Genomic DNA, 22654 nt, shown 5'->3' with positions numbered 1-22654 from the left:
CACTGCTAGTGAGTAAATGCAAGAAGTATTAACTTACCAATAAATTTATAACAGTATTTTTTATCTCTTTACATTAACCTACATTGGCCAGCTCTACTTGTTTTGTAGAAAATTATGCCGAAGGATTGTGTTACCATTTCAGTAGCTATGATCAATACCATAAAATTGTAATTGAGGAAAAAATAAAATGAAAATTCAAGAAGTAATACTGTTGTATAGATTTGACTGAAAACTCTGTTGAACAGTGAAGAAAGAAGCTGTCTGTAATAGTCTTCAGCAGTTGTGTCAAATATTTTGAAAGAGCTGATATGAACAGTTTCATGGTAGTTGTCTAATTGTAAAGAAAACTAAAAACCAATTTATTCATCAAGTATTTGATGCATTGCTTGTCTTTAGGTTTGAGTGGATTTTGAACAAAATGAATTTAGTGACTTGTGCAGTTGGTTAATATTGTTCCAAAATAAATATTGAGACCTACTGGACAGAGTTTAGTATTGTAAAATAACTTATTAGAAGGCAAGACAATTATGGACAATTGTTAGAAAAAACTTCAATTTATTCAGAAGTGCACTTTTAATCTTTGTTCAAATTGATCTCCATGAAACCCTGGTAAATATGTAAAAAAAACTGTTGGGAGCTACTTTATTATTATTATTGCATGCTAACACAATCTGTACTATAGCTAAGTTTCATCATTAACAGTTTCTTTTTAATTTCCACTAATTTTTAGACAATGATGATGAACCTCTGCTGAGTGGTACAGGTGAAGTCAGTAAGGATTGCACTGAGACCGAGTTGGCTGGATGGGCTGAAGTTTTGACAAAGTGGAGACAAAATCTTAAGCAGAGACCCAAAAGTCTGTGTTCTCTTGTCCGACGAGGAATTCCTGAAGCACTGAGAGGGGAAGTATGGCAGCTGCTGGCTGGCTGCTATGATGACAGGCACATGATGGAGACGTACAGACTTTTAATTAACAAGGTGTGTATTACTGTATTATTACAAATTACAGCTGTTTGTTTTTTAAAAATCTCTTTATGATCTTTATAATCTCTTTGCCAAAAATGTGGAATACTGTTGTTTTTATATTGAGTAATATATTAATATGATATCCTGTATAAACTGAGTGTCTTTCCTGTTAGTTTCATTAAACTCATAATGTTTTTTTTATCTTTTGAGAGATTGATGTTCACTTTGTAATCTAATACTTGTTTCTTGTTTATAGACTAAGAGGTTTCACAGTTTGTTCACAGTTACTGTTAAGTATATATATTAATTTGATTATAAAAATCTTTTTTTCAATACTTCAAGAAAAAAACAAAAATTGTCATGGTACCAATTATTTTATGTCTAATTTTTGAAATAACATAACCAAAGAAAGGACTGGTCATGAACTGTTTTGCTTTAGATATGTAAACTTCAGTGAAAGTTTGATTCAAATTTTAATATTTTCCTAACATGATCTATTTGTTATTGTTCTAAGAATATTTTTATTGAAATTTTTTTTCCTGTCAGCCATTTTTGTACTTACAAAGTACCAGCTTATCAGAATGCTGAAGAAAACTACATAATATTCATTTTAATATGGATGTACTTGCGTATGGAGACAAAACGTTATATATGTTAAATTTAAAGAATTTTTTTATTTATGTGATTTCAGGTTTAGTGAGTGTGAAATATTCTAGTGTAATTAATATAAAACTAAGAACTTAAGTTTTAATTGGTATGTCTTTTTAGTATATCAGAGACTGAAAAATTATTTTCCTGTCTCTCTTATTGTTCAAAAGTGCCTTGGTTGTTAAAAAATGATGAATAGAATTTAAGTCTAGTAAAACTTTGTTGAGTAATACATTAAAATATTTTTAAATTCTTTAAAACATGTTTTATCCCAGGAATCTCCATGCGAAAATGTTATCCAAAGAGACATTAATCGAACATTTCCAGCCCATAATTACTTCCGAGAGAGTGGTGGACTTGGTCAGGACTCTCTGTACAAGATATGTAAAGTAAGATAAGATACTGAATGTAATGCTGCACTGTTCAACCTATAGTTACAAATGTTTAGAACTTATGATGGAGAACAAAGAATAATCTTTAATAAATCAGCAATGTTATATCTACCATATTAAATGTCAGATGAAACCTTTTGCCTTGTATCAGGACTTATCAGGTTGGTTAATACAAAATAGACACATTAATGATCTAAGTGCTTTTTATAATATTTACATGAAGGCCCTGGCATGGCCAGGTGGTTAGGGTACTAGACTCATAACCTGAGGGTTGAGGTTTCGAATCAACATCACACTAAACATGCTTGCACTTTCAGCTCGTGAGGATGCTAAAATGTGACGGTCAATCCCACTATTCGTTGGTAAAAGAGCAAGAGCTGGTAGTGATGACTAGCTGCCATCCCTGTAGTCTTACACTGCTAAATTGAGGACAGCTATCACAAGATAGCCTTTGTGTAGCTTTGTTTGAAATTTAAAACCAAACCAGTTATATGAACAACAGCTGCTATTGTATGAAAAAGATTAAGTAAATAAATTGGAATTAAAATATTAACCATTTTTTAGGTCATTTACAAATCAAAACTAGAGAACGGATTAATGATATTTATTTTTAACAAGAGTTATGTATTACTTTTAATTAAGTAAACTGTGCTATCATTCAGAAAAAATTACTTATATTACATTTTTTTATGTATGAACAGAGGATTTTGTCAACAAAAAGGTTGATGTAGAAGAAGCCAATGTTTATTTTAATATTCACATTATTAGAGAGCTTGTCTCAAGGAAAAAAAATTGTGTTTTATTCATTTATTATGATACTGAAAAAAATGAACTTTAATTAAAGTTAAAATGTAGAGTGATCATAAAAGTTGAGATCTAAATATTATTTTAATTTCCTGACTATATAACTGTAAGTAGTCAAGGTATAACATTTGTGAAGATGCATATTGTTGCAGTAACCTCAATAGTTAGCTGGCTAAATGCAAAAATTAAATAACAGTTTTCTTTAATATAATTTATTATTAGTAGTATGAACTAATTCTCCATAAGGTATGTCATGGTTTTAAATTTTTGGTTTTAAATAATTTTTATTTTCATGATGTGTTATCAAAACATGTAAATAATATAATTTCTGAAATGATATATAAATATATATGTGTGTGTTTTGTGTTTCATTTCTTGCATATATAAATAGTTAAAAGTACTTTATAAATTTTTATGATTTAAATTTGATTTCAAGACTCTACGTAGGATGTTGTATGGACTTTGTACAAACTATTCTAAATATAATTTTCACATACTTCAGAAGTCTTATTGATACGTGCTTTAGAACACAAATAATCAGTAAAAAGTGTTACAAGTCTGTTTGCTTTTGGCTCGGCATAGCCAGGTGGGTTAATGTGTTCCAGTCGTAATCTGAGGGTTGCAAGTTCAAATCCCCCTAGCACCAAACATGCTCACCCTTGCAGCTGTGGGAGCATTATAATGTGACAATCAATCTCACTCTTCGTTGGTAAAAGAGTAGCCCAAGAGTTGGCAGTGGGTGGTGATGACTAGCTGTTTTCCCTCTAGTCTTACACTGCTAAATTAGGGATGGCTAATGCAGTAGCCCTCATGTAGCTTTGCATGAAATAAAAAACGAACAAACTTTTGCTTTTATTACATTAATACCATGTGACTATATAAAATATTTATGGTGATAGTGGATTCAAAGGGTACCTTTATTTTCAGTTGTATAAACACAGTTTTGGAAAGTATGTGTATGCTTTTGAGACCTCAAGTATAGCACTAAGAGTGCAAATGTATTTCTACAATCCTGGTATTATTGAAAGTTTATTCAAGAGGTATTAACTTTGCTTATAGAAAATAGAATATATTCTTATTGTAAACATCATTGTGGAATTGTTAATAACAGCTTTTGAATCTTGAAATCTTTGGAATTATTATATATAAGTAGTACTGAGTTAATAGTTTTTAAAGCTGAGACAAATACATAATTCTTTGACTTTAGAATGAACATGTTTTAATTTCAGGCATATTCTTTGTATGACCAAGAAATTGGCTATTGTCAAGGACTGTCGTTTTTAGCTGCTGCTCTCTTGTTACACGTGAGTATAAATGTTCTTCAGTTAGTATAGAAATTGTAATTATCTCCTTGTTTTTAGAGTGACATTGTAATTGTGAACACCAGATTGTTTTTTTGTACTTTGGTTTGATTGACAATTGCCAATCATACATTTGAATATTTTTATTGGTTTTTGAGAGGTAAAGGGTTTAATGTGGTTGTCATTGTTTTGATATTTTGTTCTCTTTTGTATTTTCCAACCTAAAAGCATTATTTGACAAAAGTATATATGTGTATACATTTATAACTGGCAAACCACTGGTTTCACTGCCACCCTTTGAGATGATAATAATATGCATTTAGAATTTAGATCCCCCCTTCCAAGGGATGTGTACATCTTCCATGAGCATTAAATTGGTACTTCAGGTAGTAACTTAATATTGTAAATATTTGCTAAGTAATTTCCTAGATCAGTATTCTTAATCTGACTTTCTCATATTTTTCTGTATAATAGAGGATTATCGAGTATTATTATTACACACACACATCCAATTCCCTTTCTTTTTTTTAAATTACTTAAGTTTACAAGGTAGTTATTTTCTTCATTACTTTTTGATCTTTAGTAACATTGATGAATAACTCTATACATTTGTATATTTATTTAACTGTCAAACTTCTAATATCTAGCCATATTATTCATCTATGTTATATTCAGTTTCCTTTTAAATTCCTTTAATATCTATAAGTAATTTTTTGAATAATTTGTTAGCAAATCTTGTAGTATAATTATATCTCTGAGTTTTTATATAAAACTGTCCATATTAAAAATGAAACTAGTTATGAAAATGCACACTAGTATCAGATAAATTATCTTTGTGTATTTAAAATAATGTTACTTTGATAAATGTTACCACATTTTCATTCTCATTAATGTATTTGTCATCTGTGTGAGACTTGAATAAATCTAGTGAACCAGTAGAGGAGTAACTTTACATGTGAAAATTCTGCTTTTGTAAAAATATTTTGTCAAATCTAGTCTTATCAGGCTATCTTTTGTTAAGGAGACGAAACAACATTAGTACAATTACTAATTCTTATACCAGTTCTTTTAGTAAAAATGATCAAGTTTGGATTTTCTTTTAGGATGTCATTAAGCTTTCTGTAATCATTCAATTACGAACAGAATGGAGTTTAAAACTAAACTGGATTCTAAAGAGTTGTCACATCTTCTGTTAAAAAAAAAGTTGGATATAGTTTACAATTTCTTCTTTTGGCCAGCATCAGTTTGTTGTTGATCGAAAGAGTATGTTCAGATCATATATTCCATGTTTATTTGCTCATTTGTATACGTAAATAAGCAGTTTCCCTTGGAACCCACAGTTGATAGATCGTAGCCTATAAATAATTGCATTAATGTCACTAGAATAAAAGAATGCTAACAACAGTTGTCTAGAAAACTGCAAATTAAGCGTCTGAATAGCTCTGTATATTAGCATTTTGAATTACATATATTCAAAATTTTTCACTCTACATATCACATTGTTATACTATTCCAGTGAGAGCAATGTTTTGTATTTTAATATTTAATAGATACCTGAAGAACACTATCATGTGTATGGTTAGTATATTTTTTAAATATTTATAAGAAAAGATGCTCTGGATTCTGATGTTAAATAGATGCCTGAAGAACAAGCTTTTCATGTACTTGTGAAGATCATGTTTGATTATGGAGTACGGGACCTTTTCCGAAACAGCTTTGAAGAACTTCACTTGAAATTTTACCAGCTGGAGAGACTTTTGGAGGTTAATTAGAAATACTATTCCTTGTATTAAAATAAATTACATAGTAACTAATAAAGAAACTAATTTAGTGTGTAATACTAAATTACGTTGGATTATGTATTGTTACATTTTCTAAATGTTTCAGCTTTTAAATATTACATTATACAACCTTAACATTAGTATTTTTGTAAAATTAACCACATTGATTTCATTCCTTACTTTGTATTTTTTCTTCATGGGTCAAGTGTCAAAGGCCATTTCATTGTGTTTGTTGATGTAATTTCAAACTTTTTTGAACTACTATTTTATGAATTTATTTACTATGTTTGGTAACAAACTGTAGATTGTAACTTAACTAATGGATGATACTAAAATTTATTACCTTAACATAAGAGTAAACATTTAAAAAAAATAACACACCTAAATATTGATTTTTGTGAGTCATGTGGTATGTTGAATGAAGCATTGGTTCAAATTATGTGTTTGTGATGTTCAAATACAAAATCTAGTTTCATATGAATTAGGAACTCAGATTACTAATATTGACAAGTTAGAATATAAAATACAAACCTCAGATCTTTCCTATTTGTTGAGATGTGGCTTACGTACTGAATCAAACACAGTGGCCTTGCTCACCTTCTTTCGATTTTTAAAAACATTTCCTTATATGCACTTACTTCAATACGTGACATGTGAATAACCAATCATAAATTCAGAATGTCCCCCTAGTGGCATTCTCAGCCACTTTCAAGTATTACAATGCCCTATCATTCTCTCAAAATACATCTTCAAGCTTACAAAGTGAATCTTTAGTCTGCTTGAAATTTCATAATTTTTAGACCCAAATACAGCTTAATTACTAAACTTGATAAATTACATTGGAAATACATGGTATTGTTATAGTAATTTATGATTTTTAGTTATTTCAATTGTATGTATAAAACTTTAAAAATTATTTCTTTTCATATCCAAAATGCTTCTTTTTTAACCATTCTATGTTTTAAGAAGTACAAGTTTAAGAACATATGTGTAAATAGTAATAAAGCATATGCACATTTTATGTGTAATTATACAAATGTGACTATTTTAGAAAATACTAGTCCATTAAAGCACACCCAAGATTGGTCACTTTGTAAAAACTGAAGTTCAGTTCTACATTATTAGATATGGTGACACTAGTGCATGTGTACTGTGTAATTGTAACTTCTGTATTGTTAGCCAGGTATGGCTGAGAGGTCAATATAATAAATATATACATAAATATATAATGTTATAAGATTTAAGATATTTTGTCTAAACTTTTGTGTTTTTGTGTTCTAATTTGTAGTCAGTCTAGGATGAAAAAAGACATAATTTGTATTAATTTCCTAATATTTTAATGGTTGTTACAAGATCAGTCATATCAACCAAACTCAAACAGATAATAAATAGTGAACAAAAACAGATAAAATTTAAAGGTTTTTGTGAGAAACATTTGATAACTATGTGGATATGAAAAAGATTTTGAATGTGAAATTTGAAAATTTTTTGATGCATAAGTACTTTTAATCTTAAAATGAAAATTACCTTTGCATGTTGGATAGTTAATATTCAAAAGAAGAAAAGTCATGAGAGAAACATTGTTTAACAAACCTTAAGGCTTAATAAATAAGTCAGAGGCCTGGCATGCCCAGGTGGTTAAGGCACTCGACTTGTAACCCAAAGGTCGCGGGTTTGAATCCCCGTCACACCAAACATGCTCACCCTTTCAGCTATTTACGAATTATAATGTGACAGTCAATCCCACTTTTCATTGGTAAAAGAGTAGCTCAAGAGTTATTGGTGGGTAATGATGACTTAGCTTCCTTCCCTCTACTCTTACACTGCTAAATTAGGGACGGCTTGTGCAGATAGCCTTCGTGTAGCTTTGTGCAAAATTCAAAAGCCAAACCAAAAAAATCAAATATGATGTCTATGAAGCCTTGTAATGTTTGCTGATAATCTATCAAATTTCATGAACATATGTTTACTTTTTTAAAAGTTACAGTGTGAAAACTATAATGAGCACATAATGGGTATGGGGTTGGTTCCAGGGACCAAGCTCATGTTGGAAGAGTTAAAGAATAAATGACAGTGTCACATTCTCCAATGGAATGTTCTAATGTGCTTGACTTAATGGGTGATCTGAAGTTCATTTGTATGTGTTATTAGTCTCCTTTTTTAGAACCAATATAGCCATGTTTACTGCAAGGACAAAGAAACTTATAAACTACTAATGATTAATGTAAATTTGGAATCTTAAGTAATTATAAAGTAACAAAAATTATATAATTGCACTGGTAGAATTTTTTTTTTAACCTTGGTAAGAAATCGTGATAGATTTTTCATAGTATCTCCAAGTACTTTGTGTGCTGTTTCAAACACATATTTTGCAAGTTTGTGTTAATAGATCTTCTAGTTTGAGATACATATATAATTGCATTTTGTAACTGGTAGAAAAGTCAATAATTTCGTTTTTAAAGGTTGTTTTATTTTTTAATTTCATTTAGGAACAACTCCCTGAACTCTATGCACACTTTGTGGACTTGGGAATTGAAGCTCATATGTTTGGATCTCAGTGGTTTTTAACTCTGTTTACAGCAAAATTCCCACTTTATGTAGTATTTAACATTCTAGATCTTTTCCTTCTTGATGTAAGTACCCTTTTCATTAACAGATAAATTATTGCTTTCTAATAGATATATTTTTTTATCAATTCATGATTTCTCTGACTTCTGTTAAATTAGTATTCTTTTTACCCTAAAGTTAGTAATATGATTTTGTAATGTTAACCACTAGTCGATTCTACGTATTTTACCATATTGAGTAATTTTATGTTTTTGCCTATTACAACACTTGGTGTAAAATATTTCTCTCACTTTCGATGCACTATATATGATTTACAATATATAAAGCATAGCATTAGTAATTAATGGGATTGGTTTCAGTTAAAGGCATTGCAACAAACAAAGTCATGGAAACTTACAAACAATTTGCTGTATAGAAAATAGTTTTGAGATATTTGTTTAAAAAGAAGCATTTGTAAGTCTAGGATTAAGAAAATTGTGATGTGAATAAGCATTGGCAAAGCTAAAAATGTTTGAAAGTCAGTTTGATAAGTAGCTAGTTGTATACTTTTTTGTGGGATTGTTAAAGATTAACAAATATTTAGGATAATGTGGCAGATTAAACTACAAAAATACCTTTTCAGAAATAAATTCTAACATTATAATTAAATTTTTTAATAAAGGATACTATAATAAAAACTGCACTAAAGAACCTTTAGTTGTAATATTTAAAGTTTTATTTATCTTGAATGTTGAGTGTAAGGTTTTATAGAAGAGAATAACTAAATTTAACCTTTTGATTTTAAGCTGCTATTTTAAATTGTTAAAATACAATTTTTTTAAACTGACATACCTGGGTGCACATAATATGGTGCTGAATTTTGACATTCCACATGGTTTTAAACTTCTTGAAATCTTACTTCAGACTAGTGTACTTTCTTTTTTCATACGCATGTGGAGAAGAGTTGTGTGTTTGAAATATTAAGCCTAAATAAACAGCACATTGTTTAAAGGGACACTTCTGGGAAGTTTTAAGTTTTAATGTTAAGGGCTTTTGGTGCAAAAATCAATTTTATTTGCACTGTGAAAAGAAGACAATTTTTTATTCAGCAAATACTTTGAAATGTAACCCAAAAAAGTAAAAAACATGAAACTGTTGTGGATTTTAAAAGGATCACAATAACTCAATCTTTAGTTTAGAATTTTAATTTCATTGAATATTGATTACTAGTGTAAAACAAGCACACATGCAAGGATTATTATACTTCTGATACTTTTTAATGTCCAACAGTAGCATAGTGGAAAGTGTGAAGATTTATAATACTAAAAACTGGGTTTTCATACTTGTGGTGATCACAGCATACATAACCCATTGTATAAACATATATACTGAAACCTGGATTTTTGTATAAAAATAGATGTTAATACATTTAGTGGAAAAAAAAATTATAACTGTAATAAAAGTAATTGAAAATTTATGATATCTATGTATTATTTGTGTTTTTATTTTATAATGGAATTTATTAAAATTTAAGATTTACTTCTTTTTGGACAAATAGTCAAATTTTTACTGCCCTTTACAGCTTTATTAAGTAGAACATGTGATTATCATAATATATACAGATTTAAATATTTCAAGTGTTTTTTTTCTCAAAGACACTTCTCAGAAAAGATAAGACTAAGATTATCAAACTGAGCACATTTTGTGTATATGTTAAGTTTCAAAATGTTGTAGCTGTATTAAAATCTGGTGCAAAGCCCTTTTTTAGGTATGACTTACAAAAACAATTGAGTATTAGCTGAGGAAAAGATAATAAATATATATTATGATGGTTGATTTATTTTCAATGCTTCAATTATTTGTGTACTTGTATGTATTTCAGGCAATGGACACAATTTTTCAAGTAGCAATAGCTCTACTTATGGTGAGTATTGCAGTGAGTAAAAATAATTCAGCTATTGTAACAGTGGACTTTAAGTGTCCAATAAAAAGTTGTAATTTTCTTAACTTCTACAGCTTGAAAGGTATATTCTTTGTAAGAACAGTGTAGCATTCTACATTTTTTTTTTCAAATTGTGTACTGCTGGCTGGAGCATAGTGCATAAGTTGATAAACAATTCTGAACTCCAGATAATTATTCAAGTTGTTTTGTTTGATCAAAGTTTCATTTTACACTTTTATGGAAAGCCAAAATTTTCTTGATTTATTGCTTGAAAGATTCTTTGAAGTCCATAACGAAACTTTATATAATAATATATCCTAAAACCTAAAATGTGTTTTTTTTTCCATTGAAGAAAATATGAATAATATTTTAAGAAAGTTAATAGATGATCTTGCATTTTTTCAATATTGAAAAAGTGCCTTTCATAGGACTTCAACACGTAGGTAGGCTTTGTAGATATAAGCAATTGAGAAACATAATGTGGTCTAGGAAAAATGTGAACATTGTTGAATATATGCCTTAATATTAATTAATTACAAAGAAAGGTGAATTACTTCCTACTGATAATTATTTACTCTTTTTGTCAATTGAAAGATATATCATTACTGTTAATAAACAAATACTGTTAAAATACATTTAGCCATGGAATGTTTTTATAATATAGTAGCTAAAAGTAATTAAAACATTTTATTTTTTGGTTTTCTTAATTTTTGTTTGTGTGAACTTTGCAGCATGCAGTTCAGGGAAAAAGTCTAGTTAAAGAAAAACACAAGTTTTAAAATACCACTGATCATGGCAGGCTTTGTTGTTGTTTTTTATCAGAGCTTGTTTATAACTACAACAAGACCACTGTGTCAATTTGAGTTTACATTGGAGTTATAAGTAGCTGCTCAAATAAACAAAGAAAATCATAAAAAAGAAATGTGAAATAAATATATATTTATATAGAAAAATGTAACAGAAGTTTAAAGCTTGCTCAAGTATTAAATAACCTTCACATTGTTACTAAGTTGATTTGTTTATGACTTTGACATGATAAAAAAAAATACTTTTGTTGCACATCAGTCATTATAAATAGTGAAAAATGAAGAAAGGGATAACATTCGCTACAAAAGAAGATAAGCGTTTTTGCTTTAAAAATATAATTAAATCTTTTTTAATTCTTAAAAAAATGAATTCATACAAATATAACATATAAAAAATATTAATTTTTGTGCTCAGATTACTTAATCTGTAGAAAGTAGTTGTGAAGTTTCAACCTATTTCATCTAATATTCCTTTTGCAATGTAATAAAACAATCTGTGTGGCATGTGTAAGTTTTGTGCACCAGGCAATTCAGTGTTCATTAAACAATGTGCACATGTTAGGATTTCTAGTGTATGTGAGTCAGGTAGTTAAAAAGTAAAAAACAGAATGGAAACACCTGTAACTTAAGTAAACATTGTATCTCAGATTGGCTGGTATGGGTATTAGGACTTTTACTGATAGACAGAGAACAACGTTTCGACCTCCCTAGGTCATCTTTGGGTTGTTCTCTGCTCATCAGTAAAAGTCTTAATACCCATACCAGCCAATCTGAGATATTTATATTTCAAGTGGGTTTCTCATCATCAAGAATTAAGTAAACCTTGTCTAAATATCATACTTGTTTTTGTATTAGCTGTTGAAAACCTGTGTAGCTGTTACTTGACATGAATGTAAACCCATTAGTATTGTGTATGTATTAAGGTAAAGTTTTGTGTGTGTATAGGGAGGGTCCACATTTGAAGAAAAGTCTTTAAAAGATATTACTGGATTGATTATGCTGTTTGTTAGTAGTGCTTTATTTCATAGTAGAATATACTTAGCATTTGTTGTGTTGAGGTATTTCAAAGGTTTTAAAATATGGAACACTATTCTGTAAGTTTTAAATTTTGTTTTACTAGCTTTCAAAGTAGGTTTTGTTAAAACTTTGCTGAAATAAGGATTGTAATATATGAATTTCATGCTTTGCTAAATAATTTTTCTTGTTGACAATGACAAGATGAAGCAAATAGTTGTTTGTTAATCACTTTGTTATGTGAGAAAACATGTTGTACATTAAGTAAAAATTAGCAGAGATTGGTCTCAGATATTTAAAGTAGAAATTTTAATAAAACAATGTATATGTTAAAATTTTTACTTTAAGTGACATAATTATAGATTTCAAAACTATAGTCTAGTATTGTTATTAGAACTGCTTTTCCTGTGTTGTAGCAGTCTATCAATAAGGCTTTGTACTCCACGCCAGAACTCGTATGGTTAGCTATTAAAACTTCTTTAAGCTCAATCAAAATTGTTATTAAAAATTAATTATAAGGCTCAGGTGTATAGTGTTTTAACCCTTTTGCTCTAGGCATCTTTTTCTAGATGTCATAAAGTTTTACTGAATCACATTCAATATATAATTAAACTACTTTCTTATAATTGTATACAAATGAATTTTACATACAAATGTGACTGACAGTCCAAATGTTAATATTATGTAAATTTTAATTTTGTAAGACAATATTTAATGAAATCCTCAGTCATCATCTCCTCTTCTCTAATTTATTTACCACCCTTATGAGAGATAAAAAATTTAATGCAAGTTAGTCTTTATGTTTTCATCACTTGGGCAAAGTATAGTCTTTATAACCTTCAATTTTATTTGCTCACACAGCCATAGAATGGAAAATAAGATGACCCCTCCTTGCCACACCTATCTGTAACATCCTCTCTTTCAAAAATTGAAAATAGTTTTCTTTTAAGTTTTATAGTATGTTATTTGTAGATAGTAGAAAGCCAAAGGTTTAATCTATCAGATGTGTTACTACATTATTTTGTTTTCTGTACAGAGAATTGTCTATTTTGCTTCCATTTCAAACTTTATTTCCATTGTTTGGCTCTCAGATGAGCTTAGCTGAATTTTTAACAGTGCCTATTGCATAATTAAAAAGGTAGAAAACTTTTCATAGTTACAGGACATTGTGACTTTTTTGCATGTTATTATTCTGTAAACTTTGGTACATTATTTAATTAAATAATAAATTTAGTACAGTCGTACCACTAAGTCGGGTTAGGTTTCATCAACAGTCAACAGCAAGAAAAAAAGAAGGCCTAGCTAAGTACTATATTTCTTGTTTTTCCTGTATATTCTTTCACATTATATTGTATTATTATTATTATAAAAGTAATTAAAATATAAAAATTAGAATCCTTTTAGGTTTGACTATGTAAAATAAATAATAATAGTAAAAATGTTTTGTGAGATATATTTGCAAAGAACTCCAGAGTTACCTGTTCCTTGTACACTACAGGTTCTCTAAGTGATCTTCAACTTGTGGTAGGAGTATCAGTTACACACAATTCAAAGAGAAATAGAACAATAACATTTAAGTAGAAAGAGGTATATACCATTACATGTTTAAAACTACTATAGATGATGAACAAATATAGTTTCATGTTATAATTTGAAGTCATTCTAGAAATAAAAAAAGGATAATTTAGGTTTATATCTTGTTTTTCAAGATGCTTATGAAGTTGGGCAACCTTGTATAGAGTTAGGGTAGAGAAAATAACAAAATACAAAATTTGTTTAAAAGAAACATTTCAGATATATTTAGGTTTTAGAGATTATGGAAATGAAATTGAGAATTTTCAGATGAAGAAAAGGATTTTCCATTGTACTCAGAACAGTAAACATTGACTATTTATGGAAAATGTTTTAGTCAAAATACTTCATTGAGATTTCTGATTTCTTTGTCTTCAAATAATTCTTAATAATCATAACTTTCAAAATTTTTTGAAGATACACAAAACATTTTAGAAGTTAGCATAGAAAGAAAGGTCAAATTGGCTGATTCTGTAATGAGAGAGTTTATGAAAAAGGTTAAAATGTTTTTGTGTGTATAATGATTGCTATACAATTTATCCTTACAACAGTTTAATATTCAACACTATTTCTAATTTTAGTCATTAAAAAAGTACTTTCCATTTGTGTCATTTAATAGATGTCCAAGAATGATCTGTTAGCTTTGGACTTTGAGGGAGTTCTGAAGTACTTTCGCGTATCTCTTCCTAAGAAATATCGTACTGAAGAAATGGCACGTCAGCTATTACGCACAGCAGTTGGGGTTAAGGTATAAGCCTTACATTTCTGATCCGTTCAAGTTTTCCAATTATTAACAAGTAAAATAAGGAGGTTTGGTAGATAAAAACTTAATCTTCATTTTTATTATCATAATACCCATAATATGATCATAAAATTTAACCAGTAATAATTCCAATTTATTTATGATGTTACACATAGTTACATAATTTACCAATAGAACCTGAAATCAGATTAATAAAGGTAACTAAGATGGTAATTACATTTGTTTTTGTAGCCTCTCTCTGTTTATGGAGTTTATTTCAGAATTTATTTGATGTATCCTTTTCGAATGAGATTTTAGTCCCTTTTAAAATTTTTATTTTTTTTGAGTAACTCTGTTTACAGAAATACACATTTTTTTATTTATTGGAAGTAAATGTGTTACTTTAAAAGTGTATTTTTATATAGATATTTTATCACTGTTAAAAACTTCTATAAATAACATACTTTACCATCATCTATTCAGTAAGTTATTTCCAAACCATGATTTATGTTTAGTATAGACTACAGTAAGTGAAATGTGATATTGTTTCCATATTTTAGCAGATTGAATTTGCTGTTTAATGTAATATGGAGAAATATTTTTTACTTTACCCAACTTAAATAGTTTAACCCTTTTGGCATGGTTGGTGACTGCAGTTGACTTGAAGGCTCAGCACGGCAGGCGATCTTCGTCGACAAGATGTAAACAACATACCCATGTGGCTAATTATCATAATCACACAGGCCTGTAGACCTACTTGAGACTAGAACCACATGTATTCATTGTTTACTTGGAATTCCCAGCAGGTATTTAAACCGAAGGTCACATGATTTCTTTGTTTTCTAGCCTGCATAGATCATACTGTTCATTGTTACAGAAGACACCTTCTTTGCATATTCTGTTGATACTTGCGACATTGTTACAATGCCGAAAGGAAAAGCTTATACCATTAAAGAAGTAATCGATATTATTTTTAACGATGAAGAGAATGGCAAAGAGTTTGAGCCAGATGATAATGAAAGCTTACTTGTGATGGACGAGAGTGATAATGAAGACATTCGTGGCCTGGAATCTGCCCCTGCTTTAGGTAAGCACATGGTCATATAACTTATTGCATAAAATGACTGACCAAGGCTAGTTCTTGTTAACGGATATATAATATATTGTGCAGACTGCAAGAGCAATGGTGAAAACCCAGTATCTCCAAGACTACTCGGAGAGCAGATTATTCAAACATTACTGGAGGGATACGTCCAAGGAAGACCAAGTACTGATAAAGGTTAGCACTTGGTGGAAAGATATAGTATTCGACAGTATGAGGACGAAACAAACCTGATTGTACTGTTTGCAGCAGTATATACACAGCTGGATGGAAAAGAAAGCAGAATAATTATTTCTGCAAACAGTTCAATCTCCCCATGTGCTTTTTACCATGCCACAAGAAATACCATAACCACAAAGACTATCAATGGGCTGCTGCACAAATTGTATACAATTTATAATAAATTATTGTGCTTTACATGGCACTTTGTTGTGTGTCAGGGTGTCTTCCTTTATTCCTGTTATTCTTATGTATTGAATTTAACATATATTGTATTGGGTACAATCACTGAATATTTCAGGGACTTTTGTTGAGTTATTGCTGAGATATCATGCTTTTAGTACTGATGCCGTAATTAGTTGAAGTATCAAAAATATATATTCAGCGCCATGCCAAACATTCAAATTTTTTTATTCAGTGCCAAAAGGGTTAAACGAATAAGACTGAAGGAACAATGAGCTAAACATTGCATTGAATTTGAATACGAATAGAATGCATTTTTATTTTATATGACCTTGTAAACTAATTTGTGTTTTAAATTCTGTGATAAATACTCAAGGCAAGAAAAATAAAGAAATATGAGAAAGAATATGCAGCTGTGAAAGAAGAAAAGCAACAGGAAAACCCTGTAGAAAGGTTGAAGGTTGGTTTATATTGATAAATATTTAACTTTAAACTGCTGTTGCAGAGTATTAAATTCTGTACTGAGAAGATTTTGCCATGAATAAAGCTTTTAATATTCATAGCTTTGAATTTACTTTCATTTTTATCTTATAAGAAAGTCAAGATTGTCTACCAGTACATTGTGATATATCTCTAAATGAACTAAATTAACCTACAAAAAACTTGTAAATGTCTGTTTATGTTAATGTTTCTTCTCTTGAAATTCATGAGCATTTGTAGTAAAATACTTGACATTAGTTATGGCTAACTTTATGGCAGGGACTTTTCTACATTTATAAAAACTTCCATATTGCTGAAACTTAAAGCTTAGTAAGGGAATCACCTAGACATGCATAGAGCTAGATTTGAATCTAAGTGATGGTAAGTACAGCTATCAGATTGAGGTTATATATGGAAGTGTTATGATTGATTTTCAGATCTAGGTCTAAATTAAATTCTTGGATTGTATAAATACATAGACCTGTACACCATAGGGAGTCATGATTTTTCTGTATTTGTGATGCTAAAGATGTGATAAGTTTATTTAGGCCTTTGTTTGGCATTAGAACACTTGCATAGTTTCTCATGTCAGTCTTGGTCTAGGTGTAATAAAAGGCAAGTATTAATGATTGTAATACACACACATAATAAATATATATATATAACAATTCAAACAAATTAAGTTCCATTAATAGTAAATAAATAATCAGTATCAGAGGTAAAATAAATTATTTTAATAAAATTGTCAATAGCTACTGTTCTTTAACTTGATGTAATTCACACTGTAACAGTTCTTGTTCATAAAGGCTGGTGATATAAATATATCAACTAAATCAATGCTGTGTTTGTTGTATCCAAGTTTGTGTGATGATTCCTGGTGTAGAACTAATGATAGCATTGTACACTGCAATGGTTGACATAATATAAAATATTGTTTACTTTCACTGATAAGTTCTTAGAAATAACAATTACATATGTGTGTTATGTGAGTGTAGAGATGGAGATAGGATGGAAGTGACCTGCATGATATGCTAATTCTTGTACTAATAAGTAAGGTATAAACACTACTTGAATCTGTGTAGACCCCTACGTAAGTGTAATAACTAGCATTAACCTATGCTGGCTACTTAATATGGTATTAGGCTGTGAATTGCTTTAATTTTCTGTATGTGGTCAGGGATACCAGTTTGGTCCAACATTGATTTGTGTGGCAACTCATCAAAAATCAGTCACATAGTCTAAATGGTAATACAGTATGAGCCAAAAAAAATAACCAATATTTTTTAGTGATCATAGAATAAGAAATCAAGATCTTGGGTATGAAAATATAAAATCTTGATTTAGAAGACACTCCAATTTATATTTGCAATGTTGTTTTATGGAGTATGAGATATCTGTTGCACCTTTTTGTACCAACTGAGCACAACAAGACAATTCTTATGTCGTTGACATGGTTTTTAGAAGTACTTAGCAGTAAATACATACATATTATTTTCATGTCCTACTTAATGTTTTTCACTAATATCTTTGGTTCAGAAAAGTTCAGTATTTAAAGATCTATTCTCTGTGGTCTCTAACTGGTGTTTTTATGAAGCTTATCTTGTGTGACAGCAGTGGTATATATATATAATCCATTTTTATTACCATAACTTTGATTTGAAAAGAAAGAAGAAAACCACACTCAGCAGCACTGAAATCATCAAATCACATGTGGAAAAATAGCTCCCCCTCCCCTCCCATTTGCAGTTTGCAAAGTCCTCGTACCATTTATTAGAAACAGTATGGTATGTGTTTTGAACTGTAGTATAATCCTGTAATCTGAATAACTCTCTATTTTTGTCCTACTTTCTTTAGCGGGAGAACAAACGTTTACTTGAGAGTAACATGCGGTTAGAACAAGAGAATGATGACTTAGCTCATGAACTGGTAACAAGTAAGATACAGCTGAGGAAAGAACTTGATGTTGTAAGTACATTATTTTTATTTATTTATTCATAATTTATTTTTACAATGAGAGTACTGCAAAAAAGGTCATATCTGTTTATTAAATATCTTATAACAAGAGATTTCCCAAATCTGGGCTAAAGAGGTAGCAGTAATATCATAAACTTATGTTTTATTTCATGCCAAAATCACTTCAGGAATATATTGAGTTAGTATGGTAGGCATAGATTTTGTAAAAGTGTTTGTGAACTATATTTATGACAGAGAAGTGCATTAGGTACAAAAAGTATTTCATCAGTGGACAATAAAATTTCATTGTGTATTATATATTTTCAGTTGGTTATAAGTGTAATAATATGAGGTATTTTAATAACATAATGAAAAAAAAACTCAAGTTTATTTGTGGTAGCAGTAACAAAGAACTGCATTTATTTTTAAAATAAATCACAACTTTCATGACAGTTAACAGGTGATTATTTAGTTATCAGAAAATTAAAAACATATAACTGGAATATTAGATCCAAATTTGTAACATAAAAAAAATTGCCAAAGAATTAACTGGAAACCTTGTAGATTATCTCTTTCTCTTATGCCAAAAACCAAAAGATGTGTAATATAAAATAATGATTATATACAAGTTAGTGGATGCTTCCAGAAAATGCCAATTTTTGTATGCAATGATCAGCTTGTCTGAGGAAATTGTGCCCTGTCACTTGTAGTGACTTTAACTCAATGCATTTTTTGATTTGTATTTTTATTTTAAAGTAGTTAGCCTTTATCATACACTACTGACAATTATTAGGTACTGTAAGATAGTAATAAATGGGTGACACATTACATATGTTTAAAAATAGTTGCACCCTGTTTTTTTCAGCACATTTTAGTCCTGTTTGCTATTGGTGTAATAACAGGCTGTATGTGATTTTTTTAAAGTTTTTTCACACAGTAATTGTGAATGATCAGTGCTTTTCTTTAATTAGTCACGATTTAATTTTTAGAACTGTTATGAACTAGGAAAAAAAATCACTCGTCCTGAAATTCTTTTTATACAGTTTATTTTTTATTATAGTCATAATTGGGAGTTAAAGGGTTTCATAATTGTTTTTGACTAGCTGTCCTGGTGACTTTATATATTAATTTGTACTGCAAACAAGATTATTGTTCATGATGAAAATACAAGAAGTATGTTACACCTTTGCCAAACAGTGTTGTACTGTTATGTTGAAAAAGATTATGCTATTTTATTTATTTCTTTTGGTTAAAAAAATCATTTTGTTTATATGTCTATATCCATTTTTTAACTACTGTGCTTTAAGTGCAAAATTTATTTTACCTTGAATGAGGTTGTAGGTTTTTTTTTATCATGAAAAATGCTTTAAGAAGAACTTTTGTCATTAATGAAACATTTTGTAAATTGTTTTATAACATAAGCTTTAGCAAAATCAAAACACTTATAAAAAGGATGACATTACTAAACTGAATAATATGGTATTATTTCACATTTTTAGATAGTTTATTCACACTCTCAGATTCTACATTTTTTTTAAAAGTGTTCTGAGGTTCTCAATGTAGTTGTTGTGTAGCCTTAGAATGTTAACTATTTCATCAATGTACATATATGGCACCACTCTAGAATTATCTAATTCTGCTTCATGAAGTGTAATTAAACTTGTCAAGTAACATTTTGTTTAAAAACTGCATCAAAGAATCTTAAGAATAACTCGATCTTTCAGTGCTTCATTCAGTTCTTGACTGTTAAGGGTTAAGGAAGTATTGAAAAGCTATTGAATGTACTGCAAATACTAAGTAATACTGTTGTGGTTCCAGGTAGACTTAGGATATTTTGTTTATAGTTTTTTTTATTACATTATGTAAAGTAAATTACTTAAATCATTTCTCATTTTTAAAATTCTAGGGTGATATAAATGTTTTATCCATAACATTACTATTATCTTTCATTGGTAGTTACAGGTCCTAAGTTTATAACTTAAGTTTTCATTATATATTTTATAAAAAAACATGAATATTAATATCCTCCTTTCCATTTAGTATTTATATTTCTGTATTTTCTTATCATTTCTAACTACTTTTGCAATTGAAGAAACATTTTTCTAAAAGTTTGGTTTATACTTGTTTAATTTGATTTGATTTGATATATATTTAAAATCTCCTATTTTTCTTCATCCAGCCTCTAACCTGCTATGTTATAAATAGTTTTTCCTTCTGTGTGAGCTATATTTAGAACGCAGTATTATTCAGGCTGAAACTATTTAATATGCTATTGTTTTATTTATATTTTGATACAGTACAGATATAGATTTCTTTTTAGTATGCTTGAATCGTTTTTACCTACAGATGTTATTAATTCCAAAAGACTCGATTTATTCTTAAAAGGTTTGCTGTATATCTCAGAGTAGTAATCTAGAATTTGATAAAAAATTTGAAATTAAGTTTTTGTGTGAACTTTGTTAACATAACTTAAAAATTCATAAAGGCAGTTCTTGATGGCAAACTGTCCAGAAGTTCTCAATGCCATAAGTTAATATGATAAAAAAACTAAAATTTGTACTGAATGTATTGAATCATTCAGTTAGATGCATGTGGTTTTGTTCAATTTAAAATAGTCCAAGATTTGTATATTAGGCTAAAAGAAACATTGCAAAGTGATATTTTTTACTAGCTTAAATGTTACGACTCTAAAAAACAGATAATGAGATCTAAAAACAACTTATAAAGAAAAAATTAGTTGCCTGTTACTTGCAAATTGCACAAAAACACCCTCAGTCGTTTACTTCTGTGATCCATATGATTTGCTACAACAGCAGTGTGATGTACTTAAGTGCTCATGTATTTTTTGTAATACAAATACAAGAGCAAAAGTTTATAAGAGTTGCAAAAGAAAAAAAAAGACTAAACTTATAATGATTGGAAACAATAATAATGCTAGCATTTTGTATTTGAAGACGGAAGACAAAGCTGAAACTTTGGGCAAAGAGCTACTATCAACCAAGACCTCACTTGTAGAAGCTGAAGATGAGAAGAAGAGGCTAGAGTCAGAAGTAGGCCAGGTGAAATATAATTAAAATATTATATGGAGGTTGAGTAGGTTTTGTTGAAATGATTTGGAAGCTTTACCCCACAACATTACTGTCCATGTTGTTACATCTAATCATACTCTATCTGACAATAATGTTACAGCATAGTGTCCATTGATTAAGGGTTCATTACATGGATAACATGTCCATAGCACACTCTTTGTGCCTACTGCTTTTCATAAACTACTTAATGTAGGAATATAATGGTTGTTTCCCAGTGCCCTTGTCAATAGTCTGATCCACAGAATGTCTTTGTGTTGAACAGTAGGAATACTTGTTTCATTCTCGGGCTGCTCAAGGTTTGATTTGGTTAAACATATATTATGGAAGCAATTTGTGTACGTGTGGCTCGTGTCACTTTCCCAGATATAGGCCTATTGATTATGTTTCATACTGTTGCTTAGAGCACATGGATGAATTTTGCCACTACCTTTGTATTTGTCTATTTCGTCTTACTGTAAAATGACACACTTTGCTTACCATGGATGGGATACAACATGTTGCAGGTCTCTTGCTAGGTAGTTTTGGTTTTCAAAGTTGATCAACATTTTTTTTGTTTTGTAAGGGATATCCCTTATACTTAATGGCATATTTCAGAAATTCTAAATCCATGATCTGAAAACCTTTATTATTTGAGTACATCAATATTTTGCATTGATTACCATTCTCTACCCTTCCCAAAAGTGATCAAATTTTTGAAAGCCAGACAGTGTAAAAAATCTAGTTTTGATACATATTGTTCCACTTAGATTTTTTAGGTTGTGATTATCAGGTGATTTGGATATTCTAAATGATTTTAATATAATAATCATGACGTTTTGTAAAATATTGTGAATTTCTTGAAAATAAATTATATAGAGAAGGAAGGAGAAAGAGATGTATATTAGTTTGTTTAATGTGGGAAAGTGTTAAATGTTTGTTTGAAATTAAGCACAATGGGCTATTTGTGCTCTGCCCATCATGGGTACTGAAACTCAGTTTCTAGTATTGCAAGTTACCAGACATATCACTCTGCCATTGTGGGGCAAGTATTACATGAGTATTCCTCTATGTAGAATGTACAAATTTTGGTGAACATTGGCTAGAGTTAAGGTCTGAGTGATATTGTATGTAATT

General features: G+C 29.4%; 1 protein-coding gene across 7 annotated transcripts in view; it reads left to right on the top strand.

Annotated features, from left to right (window-relative positions):
* Positions 1-22654, top strand: part of GAPcenA (GTPase activating protein and centrosome-associated) — a 101334-nt gene that overhangs the window by 66047 nt on the left and 12633 nt on the right. For 6 of the 7 annotated variants that reach the window (XM_076497676.1, XM_076497680.1, XM_076497677.1 and 3 more), the window contains 10 exons: positions 731-978; positions 1890-2003; positions 4040-4114; positions 5749-5874; positions 8382-8525; positions 10322-10363; positions 14393-14521; positions 16396-16479; positions 18354-18464; positions 21407-21511. In XM_076497676.1, coding sequence (XP_076353791.1) covers positions 731-978; positions 1890-2003; positions 4040-4114; positions 5749-5874; positions 8382-8525; positions 10322-10363; positions 14393-14521; positions 16396-16479; positions 18354-18464; positions 21407-21511 — 1178 coding nt within the window. The remainder of the gene's footprint in view (positions 1-730; positions 979-1889; positions 2004-4039; positions 4115-5748; positions 5875-8381; positions 8526-10321; positions 10364-14392; positions 14522-16395; positions 16480-18353; positions 18465-21406; positions 21512-22654) is intronic. The other variant, XM_076497681.1, reaches the window with a different exon arrangement.

Source organism: Tachypleus tridentatus, chromosome 4, assembly GCF_004210375.1.
Source record: "Tachypleus tridentatus isolate NWPU-2018 chromosome 4, ASM421037v1, whole genome shotgun sequence".
In the NCBI taxonomy this organism is placed as follows: Eukaryota; Metazoa; Arthropoda; class Merostomata; order Xiphosura; family Limulidae; genus Tachypleus; species Tachypleus tridentatus.
The sequence above is the reverse complement of the archived record's forward strand: the minus strand, read 5'-3'. Positions and strand labels throughout refer to the sequence as shown.